General features: G+C 32.7%; 1 protein-coding gene across 4 annotated transcripts in view; it reads left to right on the forward strand.

The window, feature by feature from the left end:
* LOC143190554 (uncharacterized) overlaps positions 1 to 17,535 on the forward strand; it is an 87,082-nt gene that overhangs the window by 63,042 nt on the left and 6,505 nt on the right. For all 4 annotated transcript variants that reach the window (XM_076394927.1, XM_076394925.1, XM_076394926.1 and 1 more), the window contains exons 4-7: positions 1,057 to 1,298; positions 6,102 to 6,247; positions 16,522 to 16,642; positions 16,707 to 16,834. In XM_076394927.1, coding sequence (XP_076251042.1) covers positions 1,057 to 1,298; positions 6,102 to 6,247; positions 16,522 to 16,642; positions 16,707 to 16,834 — 637 coding nt within the window. The remainder of the gene's footprint in view (positions 1 to 1,056; positions 1,299 to 6,101; positions 6,248 to 16,521; positions 16,643 to 16,706; positions 16,835 to 17,535) is intronic.

Here is a 17,535-nt window from a genome sequence, read left to right on the forward strand (position 1 = left end):
CACTTTTTTAATCTCTCAATGTACTTCCTTTGAAAATATATGACATTTGTACTTCTTCTTTACTTCCAATTTTTTTGAAGATTCTAATGTGGACTACTGCTTAAAAAAAAACAGTTTCTGCGCTAGAGCAAATATTTGAACCTTCACATCCTGGAAGGTAACACTATTATTATGGTTTCATAGTTTCTGTATTTAAACAAATAATATTTGCTTTAAATGCTACAAAAACAACGTCATAACAACGAATTTTCGTACAATTATACACAGAAATAAGAAAAAACCTTCTCATATTTATGAAACAACATATTTAGCAACAAAATTAATATTTTTCAACACAAGCAACGGAAAAAAAGATGAAAGTATGAGATATATTTTATAATAAATTATCCATTAATATCGTCAATTGTTAATTTAACTGAGATTAAGAGCTGAGAATATTAGTTAATAATCTTAATCAAGTAAAATAATATTTCTTGAAGAAGGAAACCAATGATGAATTTACAACAAAACTCAGCAAATGACGTTTTTGGGGACTCTCGCCTATATGATTTTGTTACCTATAACTGACTAACCAACAAATCTCCAAACAAAATTAAATCTGGAAGAATCTAATAATCCCTAATTAGTTAGCCTAAAGATATTAAAATTTATTTGTGCTCTTTCTTCTGCTTTTTCTACTTCATTGCACATACTCAAATGATTTACTCACTGTTCAAGTTCAGTGTTATCCAAGAATAATTATTATTGTATAACAGTGTTAATATAAAAGTAGTGTACCTCATCATATTTGAACTTGTATGTATGAAAATTATGAAAAGTATAGGGTTTAAAAATAAACACCTTTATTATTCTTGCTCGCAATATTACATGTACTTAGTCTCTTTTGGTGGTGCTGTTTGGTTTTTACGAACATGACATCAAAGAATATTATTATATTGAATTATATATATATATATATATATATATATATATATATATATATAATTATTATATTGAAAACACTTTAAATTATATGTTTAAATTGATAAAAATTATCTAATATACGCTTTTTTTCAGAATGCTTTTTCATATTGCTCATCGAAGTCAAATCAACTAACGACCGATCAACAATCAAAGAAAATATCGAGATCACGGCTGACGCAAAGATAATCAAAAATAACAAGAGATCAGCTCAGCATCAACTTCGAGATCATCTGGAGATGTTACGAAACGGTCTAGGATACGATGTAGATCATGAGCTTCAGTGCTACATCATGTGGCCATTTCTCGGGGAGTATACCAAGGATCCCAAACATCAGGTGAGTTATTTTTCCTCAAAAATTCTATATTAACAATTTTGAGATGGTACACAAATACATTTTAAAGATTGAATATGAGCAAAAAATATAAGGACATATAAAAAATAAGGACTTAAATATAATTATTAATAATAAATATTAGTTAAAAAAATTAATGTACTCTTATAGATTTACCTTATAAGATCATATATTTTTTGAAAGCGAAAAAATGCCTTTTATCAAAGAATCTATCAAACTATTACAAGACTGTGGTGAAAGGGATAAACACGGGCAATTTCTGCTAGATGTAACATATTACTTTCATTGATTTATAGCTATCAAAACTTGTTAAACCACTTATAAAAATACCAGATTTCCAGTGTGAATTTAGAAATCACCACTCAACAGTCAAGTAGGTACAGTGAATAAAAAAAAAACTGTTTTGTATCTGCATCAATCTGAGTTTCACACGAAGGGATATTTTCAATATTTAAAACTATTTCGGCTGGAGTTCCCCAGGGTGGTTTCTTGGAATATTTGCCATTACATTTGTTATGGCTAAAAACATTTCTGCATAGAGCTGTAGAAAAAGTACAAGTTACAGTCACCAAGATCCACAAATGGACTAGAGACTTGAAAATACAGCTTAATTTTAAGTTTACCTTGCTGTGAAATGATAAAAACCTAATTTTATCCCTTGATGGACGCCCCATTTTTCATGCAGAATCAGTGAAATGTCTTGACATCCATCTCGATGACAGATTAGATTATAAACAAATCACATTAGACAAAAAGGAGAGTAGATCGGACTTAAAATCAAAGAGATTGTCATAAAGCCTATTTGGATTTATGAGATTCAAGTATGAGGTTGTACTAAAATGTTAAACCAACGTTAATAATAATACAAATTATACGAATTACTAATACTTACCGCTAAGTAACCAACGAAGATGATGGTGCCAGACGAATTTAGGCTACTAAGGATACTAAACCACGCTTCTAAACCATGTATGAAACTGAACATCAATCAATAACAATCAATGTTCTTGTATCAACAACATATATTGTTTCTTACGAAAATAAAACTGGATTGAACTTGAAACTTGCATTTTGAAGATAGCTTTGATTACGAGGTTATTGAAGTTATAAACCATGTCAAAGACTAACATCTCCATAAACATCAAAATTAAAATATTATCTCACTGAACTTTATAACAATTGTGACGGAACTTAATGGTATGCCTCCTTCAAAAAATTTTACACTATTTACGATTAGACTTTTAGATTTTAAGTCATAGATCTAATCCAAAATCTCAAATAACTTTCAGGAAAAAAATGAAGATGTGGCAGTGTATCAAATTATTAGTTCTCTATCGACATGTACAAGAATACACTTTATAAACCAATATTAGTGTACAAGTACAAAATGATACATCCACGCACGTTTGAAAAGACAATTTTGTACTGGAACGAATAGTAATTCTTCTCCGAAAAAAAAAACAGTTGAAATTGTTTGAGTTTAAATAACTTCAGTGCAAGAGATTATGAACAATATCCTGGAAGCCACAACTTTAAAATAAACATATAAAAAAGATGAGCTGTTGCCACATATACCAATGGTTCCAAGGTTCGAATTAAATTCGATTATTGCATTCGAATTCCGACTTTTGGATTTTCCGATGTGACTCATATTCGCACTAATCATGGAAAACAAAGAAATGTGTGATCTAGATTTTAAAAATCCATATTTCTCACATAAGGAACCTATGTGGATTGCTCGCACCTCGAGAAACTTATTTAATAACTAAAAAAAGCAAATATGTCGATATATATATATATATATATATATATATATATATATATATATATATATATATATATATATATAATAGTATTAAAAGTTAGCACTGATGTAACTAATTGATAACACTGATGTAATTAATTTTAGGAACTAAATAATCCAATAAATAATGTGGTTTATCCAAACACTAAATCTTTTTTCATCTATATATTTCGTAAATATATGGGTCATTTTTATAAAGCCCAGTACATGCGAATAAAGTTATAATTAGTTTTATCAATGAACTGTAGTTATAGGGAAAAAGCTCTTCAGAAAAAGGTCTTATTGTTAATTATACAGATAAGATTTTGAAGATAAGAAATAAGAAAATTTATACAGATTAGAATGCTTGTGTTTGTTTCACTTTATAAGGTATTTATTTAACAGAGGTAATTAATAGACTTTCACTGCAATCAATTTAATTTTACAATAAAATCCAAATGCGACTAGGAGCAAGTACTACAAATAGGGACCAGTAACACAAATATTCCAAAACATACACCAATCAGTTACTTCTTCTGTACAAAATTACGTCAGGATAAAAGGATAAATAAATACATACATAGTATACACAATAAATAGATAGTATACACAATAACAGATCAATTGAAAAATCATTGGCCTGACACGCAGATGGCGCTAGTATAATAAAATTGATAGGTTTTTTAGTTGGCCCTAACCTTCAAAAGATGCGTGTATAAATTTGACAGCTTTCGGATCATTAGTTTGTGAATTATAGCATTTTGAGTGAAGCAACTTTTGTTATTGTGAAAAAAAATGCATAAAAAGGAATTTCGAGTGTTTATAAAATATTGTTTTTTGAAGGGAAAAATACAGTTGAATCAAAAACTTGGCTTGATGCCGAGCTGGATATTGCCGCAGGAAAATCAACCATCAAGGATTGGTATGCTAAGTTTAGACGTGGTGAAATGAGCACCCAAAAAGGGTGAACGCAGTGGACGCCCAAAAGAGGTTGTTACCGACGAAAACATTTAAAAAATCCACAAAATGATTTTGAATGACCGTGAATTGAAATTGAATGAATAGCAGACGCTCTAAAGATATTAACTGAACCTGTACATCATATCATTCACGAATATTTGGGTATGAGAAAGCTCTAATTTTGCTCTAAAGTGCAAAGTGGGTGCCGCGCGAGCTCACTTTTGACCAAAAACAACGACGAGTTGACGATTCGAAGCAGCGTTTGAAGATGATCAAGCGTAATAAATCCGAGATTTTGCATCGATATGTGACAATAGATGAAACATGGCTCCATCGTTTCACTGGGAGGTCCAATCGACAGTCATCCGAGTGGACTGCATACGATAGACTCGCTCCAAAGCGTGGGAACGCAACAGTCTGGCAAGGTTATGGCATCTGTATTTTGGGATGCGCATGGAATAATTTTCATTGACTACCTTGAAAAAGGAAGAACCATCAACAGCGACTATTACATACCGTTATTGGACCGTTTGAAGGACGAAATTACCGAAAAATGGCCGTATTTGAAGAAAAAGAAAGTGGTGCTTCACCAAGACAATGCACCGTGTCACAAGTCAATAAAAACAATGGCAAAAATCCATGAATTGGGCTTCGAATTGCTTCCTCATCCACCGTATTCTTTAGATCTGACCACCAGCAACGATTTCCTGTTCTCAGATCTCAAAAGTATGCTTGCTGAGAAGAAATTTTCGTCGAATGAAGAGGTGATCGCCGAAACTGAGGCCTATTTTGAAGCAAAGGACAAATCGTACTACAAGAGTGATATCGAAAAGTTGGAGGGTCGCTATAATCAGTGTATCACCCTTGAAGTTTTACGTTTACTATGGTTGGCCGGGGACTTTTCAATTGATCTGTTAGAAAATTGATAGATAGAGTGAAACATCATAACAGATATTGTTTATATTTTTAAGATTTATGATCCATCCACTTCAATCTTCCATTCCGTTAACCATTCTCCATATCTTAAATACAACCACTAATTCGAGTTTTAAAAATGTTTTGAGAAAACTATTATTTTTATATAATGAACAATGAGAGCATAAGACTCTAGCTTTGAAAAATAATAAAGATAAGGGTTTTTGATGAAACTGGATAGCGGAAAAAGAAAATGCAAAACTGGTTGAAGAATATGAAGTTGCTTGTGATACTGTATAACCTAACAAAAAAGAAAACAAAATACAAATAAGTTTCTTCATATGTTTGTAAAGATATTAACATAAGGAATTTAACTTATATTCACCCTCACTTATGAAACTCTATTTCTCCTAACTTAGTACATCGTTAAAAACACTGCGGACATAATCTATTCTTGATTAATAGCAATATGTTCCAAATGAAAAGCTTAAAATGAAGCTGTATTTATTAGCTAAAATGCATCATCTTTAAAGTAGAAGCTTGAAAACTGATTGAAACTTGAAAGCTTGAAACTGAAAATAAAAAAACAACAAATAATGATAAATGAAGTAATATGAGAAGAACATATATATGTAATTAGTATAACAACATATATAGCAATATAAATATAAGTCTTAGATGTTTCAATAAATTCACAGAAATTTCAGGAAACGAATTTAAAAAATGCATTTATAATTGTAAAAATAATATTATTTTTCGATATACCTTCAGTATTCTTATTCAAACAATCCTCCAATCTATTTCTTTAATGAAAATCTTTTTTCAAGAAATAGTTTTTTGAGGTGCAAAAAGGGCCGATAGAGTCAACTGGACTAGATTTCGAAACGACATAAAACTCCCTTTAATCATTTTTAAAATCACACAGTGTACTTCAGTGTACTTTAATTCCATTATTAGAGAATACAACATCCATTACTGTGTAGATAATTTAAATATAATTTAAATTTAGCGGAAATTGTACGTATTAATCAACAAAAGAATCACTCAAACTTGAAATCTATTTGTATACCTAATAAATCTAGGGAAACATAACCTTAACATATAAATATGTGGCTAGGTATTTTTAGGTTGTGAAACGTTGGGCCGACGATAAGAATCTGCACGTCTTTGAGAATGTCATCGCGAAACAGGAATATTTCAACGAATGGTTCGCCAAAGTAGTCTTGGGCTCGAATACGTGCCACCACGAAACATTTGGCCAACTACTAAAACGGTAAGTTGCTTGCAAACATCTTGACACTAATTCGTATATTTCATCAAGAATCGGAGATTTCGCTATCCAAGATCATAACAGGTCAGTTGAAAAGTCCCAGGTCTAACATAGTAAAAAAATTTTTTTTGGCAATTTTTTTTTTATTCAACATAGTTCCCTTCAAGGGTGATACACTGATTATAGCGGCCCTCTAACTTTTCGATACCATTTTTGTAATACGATTTCACTCGACGAAAATTTTTTCCAGCGAGCATTTTTTTGAGATCTGAGAACAGGAAATAGTCGCCGAGGCATACAGTGGATGAGAAAGCAATTCGAAGCCCAATTCATGGATTGTTGCCATCGTTTTCACTGACTTGTGACACGGTGCATTGTCTTGGTGAAGCAGCACTTTCTTTTTCTTCATATGCAGTCGTTTTTCGACGATTTCGTCCTTCGAATGGTCCAATAACGCTATGCAATAGTCGCTGTTCATGGGTCTTCCTTTCTCAAGGTAGTCAATAAAAATTATTTCATGCGTATCCCAAAATACAGACGCCATAACCTTTCCAGTCGACTTTTACGTTTTCCCACGCTTTGGAGCGGGTTCATCGTATGCAGTCCACTCGGATGACTGTCGATTAGACTTCAGAATGAAATGATGGAGCCATGTTTCAACCATTGTCACATATCGACGCAAAAACTCCGGTTTATTACGCTTGATCATCTTCAAACACTGCTCCGAATCATCAACTCGTCGTTGTTCTGGTCAAAAGAGAGTGCCCCGCGAGGCACCAACTTTGCACAAAGATTTCTCATACCCAAATATTCGTGAATGATATGATGTACACGTTCAGTTAATATCTTTAGAGTGTCTACTATTTAATTCAATTTCAATTTACAGTCATTCTAAATCATTTTGTGGATTTGCCGGTAACAACCTCTTTTAGGCTTCCAATGCGTTCACCGTCTTCGGTTCTCATTTCACCACGTTTAAACTTAGCATACCAATCTTTGATGGTTGATTTTCCTGGGACAGTGTCCGGAAATTCGGCATCATGCCAAGTTTTTGCTTCAATTGTATTTTTCCCTTCAAGAAGCAATATTTTATCAACACGAGAAATTCCTTTTTATCCATTTTTTTCACAATAACAAAAGTTGCTTCACTCAAAATGCTACAATTTACAAACTAATGATCCAACAGCTGTCAAATTTATACACGCATCTTCTGAGGATTAGGGCTAACTAGAAATCATATGGATTTAATTCTAGTAGCGCCATCTATATGTCAGGCCGGGGACTTTTCAATTGACCTGTTATCTTCTAAACCGTTCTAATTCTGAAAAACATGTCTGGGTCAATGGCAAGAGAATTATCCTTAGCTATGGCTGTAAGAAGAAACAAAATATAACAACAAGCAGTAATCCTTTGTTATCCACGGGGGTTATGTTCCGATAACAGAGCAGCGGTTGGTAAAACCGTGATTGACGAAGGATCCATACATCTAGGCATTAAAAGGATTTTATTAGATTCATAGTTTTTCTATTCATTATTGAATAAAAATCTATGTACATATGTATGTAAATATAAATTTTATTTTCACTTATATTTTAGTTAATGATGAAAACATAAAATAACAAAAAACTGCTATAGTACGCAAGTCACACAAAGTTATATGTACAGTTTTTGAAGTAGAGTATTGAAACTTTTTGGAGAACTCTCCTTTCCCCTTCATCAAAATAATTTTGCGCTCGAAACAAGATTTAGATTGATGAAAGAAGTTTTTAAAATAATTTAGAAATATCAATATTTTTAATGAATCTTTAAAATAATGAATTTTAAGTACCATAAGCCTTATGGAGAACTATTTAATTTTTTTAAAGATATTAGGCTGTTTGCGAAGAAATATCGATACTTTTTGGCAATATTTTTTCAGGAGTTTCCAATTTATTGATTAAAATTTTGGATATATCGATAATAACGCCCAAATTGTAATCAAATGCCTTCGCGCCCCTTAGCATAGTGACACAAACAAATGAATAATATAAAATATATCAAATATGCGATTGTAGTGTCACCTAGATATTGGACGTGGCGAAACATTTCTCCAAAGTTGCTTATAATGTTTAATGTCTATTTTCTGTGACAAAACTATCACTGTCACTATCATTTTCAAAAGTATTTCAAGGCCTCTATTAATTAAATGATGAATAACTGTCTAGCAAATAGGGCATCCTCAATATGAACTCAGATTTTGACTTTATCCATTACTCTAGAATATATACTGTTTAACGTGTTCTGAATGTGAAAACCATCTTTGCAGCAGCAGAAATAACAAATATTGTGCCCAAATAAGTATAGTATAATTAAATACTATACTTATTTTAATAAAAATTAATCAAATAAATTAATATTACTATTATACTTAATTAAATACTATACTTATTTTAGTTTTTTTCTTAATTCAATTAGACTGAATCAAATTAGAGCGCGCCTTATTATATTAGCCGAAGTCGGCCACAGCCAATAAATACTAAAGCTGAATATTTTTAGAACCAATAAAATAATTTTCAACAACCAATTCTTGCTTTTGTATGATTAGGCTTAAAATATAGATAAAGACTTTCGCATCAACTAATTCGAACACCAGATGGAGCCAGAATAGAACTAAGTCAACCCGCTAAGTCAACCGGATATTAAGCGTTTCCGTGAATCAATATCACATCGAATTAAACGGCAATAAAAAACTATTCTTTTACAAAAGCGTAGAAAAGCACGTATAATGACGCCGTACTTATCCGTTTTAATTATCCGGAGAATTCCTATGTCATTCCGGTACGTTTAAACTTAGTCGTCTAACTTCGCGCGGTGCTAGTTTTTCCACAGATCATATCCATTAAGAACGTTTATAGTGTCGCGCAACTCAAACAGTTTTCTATATTTGTGCTGGATGCCTTTACCGCTGTTCGTAGAATGGATAGTTGAGTGGTGGCTGTTTTTTGTTGGCGCGTCTATTCTCGATGGCTTATTTGTACGGTTTTTTTTCTGGCTTCAGTACAATCGAGAAAACATTGACAAGTATGTCGAGGTACGGTGACAGAATGGAAAATTGTATATACAGTTTGTCATCGTGTCTTACATTTGTTTGGCTTCGTACTTATTGTTATGCAATCAGTATTTTAGTTTATCTTTATATTCTTTCGGATACTTAGTACAAAATATAAAAAAGGACCCTATGTTAGGTCGCAATAATTAATGTTAATTAAATTTTAATTATGATTACTCTTAGACGTCGAAGATAAGCATTTTTTATGATTATATTTTATATATGACATGCAGAAAATCACTTCACTAAGTGATCTCCTGTAAATATCTCTCCATAAAATACATACATGTCTGATAACCAGATGGGATGGTGTTAAACGTTTTAGTCTACGAACTTCACTATCACGTCGCACATTTAGCCCATTAACGAGATAATTGGGGTGTACGAACACTCTTTTAAAGCACTCAGTACAAACATTTTTAATTACACTCGTTATGGATTCTAGAGGGATATCGCATTGTATCACTTTATTGGACATATAGTACGGAACATTGACAATGGCACGCAACACTTTAAGTCCAAGTTGTTTTCGTTTAGCAAGTAAGGCCTTCTAGTTTAGACCAACAGATCTAGATGCATACTAACATATTTAGCATCCTCAGCTTAAGGAAGTTGAAAATTGATATTCACTGGTGGGCATGTTCTTCTACTAAGAGTCAATACAGAGCTGCATAAGTAGAAAATATTCAGACATTATGCACATAAGTTTAAACTTTATAATTCTTTTCAAGACTAAAATAAACCCTTAATTGTCGATTAACGTTATTACTTTTATTTTATCATTTTCAAATGCATCTTCAACATCTTTAAACTTTTTGTATTGATCAGATCGTTTTTATCAACTGTAATAAAATTCCCATATATTTTTCACTCATTTTTTTCACTCACACATTTTTTGAAGTTATTTCCAGTCAGTTTATCCATAGTTTTCTCAGCTTGTTAGTAAAATAAGAGATTGCTAAGTGGTTATAAAAGTCAAATCAAAACATTATTTAATTAACATTGAGAATTTTGCTTTTTAGATTAACCTGCAATTAACTTTAAACAATAATATTGATACTTAATAAGGAGTTGTTTTCTTTCACCGATATTTTCCAGTTTTCACCAGTTTCACCAGATTTTTCTAAGTACTAAAAACATACCACATATTTTTGCAATATAATGAATGATTAATTTTTGTATATCTGTGAATCTGACTCTATGGGGTCTATCACTATATTAGCTATATTTTTCGGCGCCTGAATGGAAATCGACTTTGACTTTTTTGAGTCAGCATGATTACTTAATTTTTAATGATTGACTTTGATCCGGAATCGATAAAAGATCATTCAAATTTTTTTCAATTAGTTTTTAGTATGCTTCTTGATGGCATTTTGGGGAGGTAGGGTATGAAGCCAGTTTACCAAAAGCCGTCGATGATCGGATTCAAGCTCGTAAATTTCCGTAGAAAATGTCTATAATCGTCCTTTATGTCTGGTTCGCTCGGAAGTATTAGTCCTTCTAGTCTTTTTTTACCCTCTAATCGCACGGTACTAATCATCGCTGATTTCCAAACACTAATTCCTAGTTGGTGCATATGTGGTTGTGGTTGTCTATTAGGCCTTAGCAGTCACCTATGCTCTTTTCCAGATAATTTCTGGAAAACAGAAAAATTAAAACAATAGTTTTTAAAATATCATGTCATTCATATTAATTATTTAATTAAATGTGAACTATCAATGTAAACAACTATTCAACAAGCTAACCTAAGTAAGTAAACTAGTAAGATTGAGAGTTTTGACATTTCTATACATAAAATAATCATTTTCCATCTAGCATTATTGAGTTATTCAATATACACAGGTATAATCATGAAGCGTTAAAAGTTCCATGATCGTCTGATTTCAAAAAAATATGCTGTCAAAGCCCTTCAAACATTTTTAGAAACTTGATTAAACGATGCTTCTTTAGTAACTTAAAATCGGTGGTTTTGAATTTATAAAAAATAACCACGGATAATGAGAATAAACGAAAATAATAAATATAAATTGTCATATTTATTGAACAAAAACCCATTAAAGAACTTTCAGACAGCTAACCAGTTCATGAACGAACTAATTCCAGATGGTCCATAGTTACAACAATAATTAACTGAAAATATTATTTCGAAACAAAATCGCAATTTCATTTCTTGTCATGCAACAAAAGAAGAGCTTTCTGAAGCGTATTGTAATTAACGAAGAAAGTGGATATACTAACAGGTCAATTGAAAAGTCCCCGGCGTGACACATAGATGGCGCTACTAGAATTAAATCCATAGGTTTTTTAGTTAGCCCTAACCGTCAAAAGATGCGTGTATAAATTTAAAAGCTATTGGACCATTAGTTTATGAATTATAACATTTTGAGTGAAGCAACTTTTGTTATTGTGAAAAAAATGGATAAAAAGGAATTTCGCGTGTTGATAAAATATTGCTTTTTGAAGGGAAAAAATACAGTTGAAGTAAAAACTTGGCTTGATGCCGAGTTTCCGGACACTGTACCAGGAAAATCAACCATCAAGGATTGGTATGCTAAATTTAGACGTGGTGAAATGAGCCCCGAAGACGTTGAACGCAGTGGACGCCCAAAAGAGTTTATTACTGACGAAAACATTATGAAAATTGAAATTGAATAAAATAGCAGATATTCTAAATATATCAACTGAACGTATATATGATATCATTTACAAATATTTGGGTACGAGAAAGCTCTGTGCAAAGTGGGTGAGTGCCGCGCGAGCTCACTTTTGACTAAAAACAACGACGGGTTGATGATTCGGGGCAGTGTTTGAAGATGATCAAGCGTAATTAACCCGAGTTTTTGCATCGGTATGTCACAATGGATGAAACGTGGCTCCATCATTTCACTCCGAAGTCCAATCGACAGTCATCTGAGTGGACTGCACACGATGAATCCAATCCAAAGCGCGGGAAAACGCAACAGTCGGCTGGCAAGGTTATGGCGTCTGTATTTTGTAATGTAATTTTTATAATTTTTCATTGACTACCTTGAAAAAGGAAAGACTATCAACAGCGACTATTACATAGGGTTATTGGACTGTTTGGGGGACGAAATCGCCGAAAAACGTCCGCATTTGAAGAAAAAGAATGTGCTGCTTCACCAAGACAATGCATCGTGTCACAAGTCAGTAAAAACGATGGCAAAAATCCATCCACCCACCGTTTTCTCCATATCTGGCCCCCAGCGACTATTTCCTATTCTCAGTTCTCAAAAGAATGCTCGCTGGGAAGAAACTTTCGTCGAATGAAGAGGTGACCGCCGAAACTGAGGCCAATTTTGAAGCAAAGGACAAATCGTACTAAAGAAATGGTATCGAAAAGTTGGAGGGTCGCTATAATCAGTGTATTACCCTTGAAGGGGTTTATGTTGAATAAAAAAATAATAATTTTGCCAAAAAAATCCATAGCGAGTAACAGATTCAAAGTCATTCTCTTGCTGACAACGTTCCATCACATGTTGCAGAAGTTGTAAAGAATACAATGTTGTAGCTCGAATGAAAAGTTCTGCTGCACCCAACATACTTACCAGATATAGCGTTTTGTGATTACCATTTGTTCAGATCGATGCAAACAGTTTCGAAATGCTGAAAAAGTGCGAAAACTGTCGATGATTAATTGATTGATTGATGAAGAAAATAATAGAAATGTTTTGACTAATATACATATATAGTATCAATTTTTATCAATAAATGCCTAAATATTCATAACACAGCATTTGTGGTTACCGAGAAATTTGTTAACAACACTTTGAAAAGATGCCGCCGCTTCATCAGGCGTTAAATTAGACATGTTGTAAAATTTGCGTCAGCCATTAGTTTTCGAATATCAAATCATACAAATATTCCTTAATACATTAAATGATTTTCACCCATAACCGAAATCGCTTTCAATGCTGGATGGTGATGAAGACGAAGTTCTTAAGGCATTTTTTGCACTTGCACCGGGATAAAATGATAATAGATCACTGTCCGTACGTAACACTGGCTTCAACACTGGATACGTCAGGATATTTATACTGTGCTATTTTTTTCATTTATACCGAGGACATGCATCGACCAAAAGTAGCAATTATTTACATGCTTTTTCTGTTCTCATCACAGCGTTGTATCACAACTAACGTAACGAAAACAGTTTGAATCGACTTTGCAACTTTGTTAAAGCATTTCTGTAGCACAAAAAAAGTTCCAAACGATGTTTAATGCCATCATACGCGAACATTCTCATCTGCTCGGGTACAAAAGTTGACTCGAATTTGTAAACTTGTGTAATTTACAGATTACAAAGATATTACATAGAGTAACAGCTGTTGTTATATTCAAAAAATAAAAAAATAATTTACGTGAAGTGACACCTAACAATTTAAATATATCAGTCAGTAAATCGCTTAAAGAAATGTTAACAAGAATATAAATCTTTCAACACCATTATTAACAGTTTATCACCTAATAGAATTAAAAAATATTCTATTTTCTATATGTTAACCTAAAACAAAGACTGTCCGTTAAGAAATTTTAAAAATATGAACACTTTTGTCTCTGTAATACAATCTTAATTATAACCTTTAGGCCGTTACGTTGAAAAACGATTTTTAAAAGCCATAACTTCTAAGACAATTGTTTTCCGTTTTGTCACAGTCGACTGGATGGCGTACGTTCGGAGCGTTGTCAATTCTGCCTCCGTAAAGAACCATAAACGGAGGAATAAATAGACGAGGAAAAAACGTAAATGGTTTCCGAACAATTCCCCTTGGGAACAGCGCCACAAATACAGAAAAGTCTTAATTGTTGGCGTTTTGTGTCGGACAATACTATAAACGTCTACCGTAATGGATGTGACGAATAGAAAAACTAACACTCGACGCGGTTATACTGGAAGGTTTATTTATCGTAGATTTTCATAAGAGCACTCAGTATTTATTGAATAAACGTTAAAATTAACCGTGATTATGATAGGATGGCATATAGTTTATACTAAATGACGTAAAATGGGCGAAAACATTTTAAAAAATCTTATCGCTCTGGAGTTACAAATGTTTGTTAAAATTGCTTTACAGTATGAACGATTACATGATGATAAAATATATATGAAATAATACCCGGGAGACCAAGCTTTTCCCAAATCATTCGAAAGTTTGACATATTATTTCTTTATTTATTCATATCATAAATTAAGAGAGAGTATTTCATTTTGCTGTGAAAACATTTGATTGGTTCTTTAATAAAGTTTTCAACGAAGGTGCGGCACGAGACAACCCTGACGTCACGTCCCATTGACCAATGAAATTTAAATAAAAAACAATTAAATTTCTGAAAAAAATTATTAAATAAAATTTAGCAAAAATATAATCTATTAAAATAAATGTATATGTAAGAACAAATACTGTTAAAATTATATTTGCTTGTTTAATCCATAAGTATATGCGCACCTTGTTGCTATTTTTAATATTCTGTCTGGAAGATAACTAAAAGCTTCAAAATTTACTTCGTATAGAACATCTGGAACCGAAACTATGCAGTCAAGTTGCAATTTCTCAACTCCTGATAATAAATCGCCTGTTAGGAAAGAGTGTAAATTATCTAAAACGCCCATGTTCATCCTCTTCACAATTTGCTAAAGGTAAGTGAGATGAAAAAAGTTAAATTGCGATAAGTCTTAAGCTGGATCTTAAGATTCGGATACTTACTCAATCAATTTTTCTTTAAAGAAATAAAGTTATACTCGTTATAGAGGAATAAATATTACAGTGTATTTACTCATTAGAGACGAAAAACGCAGCTGACTATCTATTTTACAGCCGTTAAATGATGGCTATAGAAGTACCTTATAGTCGGAACCCGTAAGGCCTAATTATTTACCGTAATTTGAAGACCTTCTTATCCAAGGATAATTTCGATATGTCTCTGACAAGCCAGTTTAGTTTAAGTTCAAGTGATTTTCGGTTAGCAGGTATGTGCTCTTTCGAAATTAGACGTCGGTCTAGATGCGCGCGAATATATTTAGTATCTTCCACCTGAAGATGTTGGCAATTTAATAAAATGTAATTACTGTAGTATTTTAATTCATATTATTCCATTAAAGTGATCTTAATGTACAATTATAGGTTTTAGAACAATATTTAAAATAAGACAATTTACACAGACGATTACTTACTAAAGTAAAGATAATATTATCGGTGTTCCGTTAAAGAGTCTTAATATAGCATTCATCAAAGCATTATGAAACTGTAAATCAAGCAATGCCTTTACACAATACAATAAATATTTTAACACGGGCTGAAAAGTTCTAGGCGTAACAAAGACAACACGTTTTTCTTTGTTCAAAATTGGCTTCATTCATCAACCTAATCTCCATCAAGAGCCACACAATTATTCCAGCGCCGCTCTAACATTTCAATACCACCTTTGTAGAACGACTTATCTTTTGCCTCAAAATAGACCTCAGTTTCAGCGATAACCTCTTCATTCGAACGAAATTTCTTACCAGTGAGTATTTTGTTGAGGTCTGCGAATAGCCAGTAGTCGCTGGGGGCCAAATCTGGCGAATACGGTGGATGTGGGAGCAATTTGAAGTTCAATTCATGTAGTTTCGCCATTGTTTGATTGACTTGTGACACGGTGCATTGTTTTGACGAAACAATTTTTTTCTTTGTTATATTCTTTGCAATTTCGGCCTTAAAACTCTTCATTAACGCTATATAATATTCAGTGTTGATGGTATTTCCCTTCTCAAGATCTTCACATCCCAAAATACTGAGGCCATAGTCGATTTCCAGTCGATTGTTGTACTTTCGGACGCTTTGGACGAGGTTCACCAGTTGCTGTCCACTCAGATGACGACCGCCTTGATTCCGGAGTGAAGTGATAGATCCATGTTTCATCCTTTGTCACATAAATTTTGTGGATCTTTTTGTTGTTTTCTGAAGATTTGATGCAGTTTTCTAGATCGGTAGAAGTAGTGTCAAATTAAAACACAGAATAATTTTTAATCTACTGTTCTAAAAATAACAATGTGTTGTTAGCTCACATCACACTAGCTTAATTTATATAACTCACTGTATAAATATACTTAGTCACATTTACAAGAACCACCATTTTAATTTACAAATGAAATTGAATTAAGGAATTAACCAGTAACACATTCATTTTACAGGTATATCATACTGAGTTGTGGCGTTTTCATGGATGAGATCGATAAAAACATGCTCGCTTTACTGACTCAACAGCAACTGGAGCTTCTGAACAGCGACGCCTGTCAAACGAAAGGATCCCTTGTGAGTATATATTATTATCATACTGTTTTCGGCATCTCTCATCGCCCTTGTTCAAATATTGTAGGTCGTTCATGGTATAGCTGGAACTGGGAAAACATTACTGATTTTAAAGAAGCTCCAATTATTATACGAGAACAACCTGCTTAATGATGACAATCGAGCGTTGTACATCTGCTATTGGCCTGGAATAAGGTATTTTATAGATATTATTAGATGTACAAATTTAATATCGCTGGTATCCTCCATATTTTAAAACTTTATAATGTAAAAACGATCCACAGGTTTTGCAAAACTTTCGGGTAACATGTGGATTTCGCGTCCACAAAATTCGTCTTTTTGAATATATTTTTACACTAGTCCACAAAATATATTTTAATAGAATGGTCACGGCATAGGGGATAATTCAAATGAGCAACATCTGGAGAATAGGGCAGGTAGGATGTCGCATTTCAGCGATAAGTTTTATCCTCTTAAGTGACATTCGAATAAAAATTGTCATGTAATAACTTTGTCATGCGTTTCTTGATGTAGTGGCTGTTTTCGTTAAATTTAGTTCAATAATGTGTTCATGTAATGGATTCACATGGTTTTAATGACTCCTAGTATATCACACCAACTTGCTACCACCATATAAATTAAAATGTGTTCTAAAGTAAAGGGTTTAGAAAAAACAAAAACTATTAATTTACCTGAAAATATTATTTTATTTAACGGAAAGAAGAGGCGACTTACTGAACGGCGAGACAAAGAGAGACTGAGGGTAAAAACAAATCAACCCGTCTCACTCGTTCACCATTCAGGCAGTTAAAAAAACAGATTGTCGAAGACTTTGGGCCGTATTACATAACTCTTCCCCCTAAAGAAACTACAGGAATGTACGTGATCATTATTCT

Source organism: Rhynchophorus ferrugineus, unplaced genomic scaffold (assembly GCF_030347505.1).
Source record: "Rhynchophorus ferrugineus isolate W39M unplaced genomic scaffold, kcgeb_rfMv2 rfM2, whole genome shotgun sequence".
NCBI classification, from domain to species: Eukaryota; Metazoa; Arthropoda; class Insecta; order Coleoptera; family Curculionidae; genus Rhynchophorus; species Rhynchophorus ferrugineus.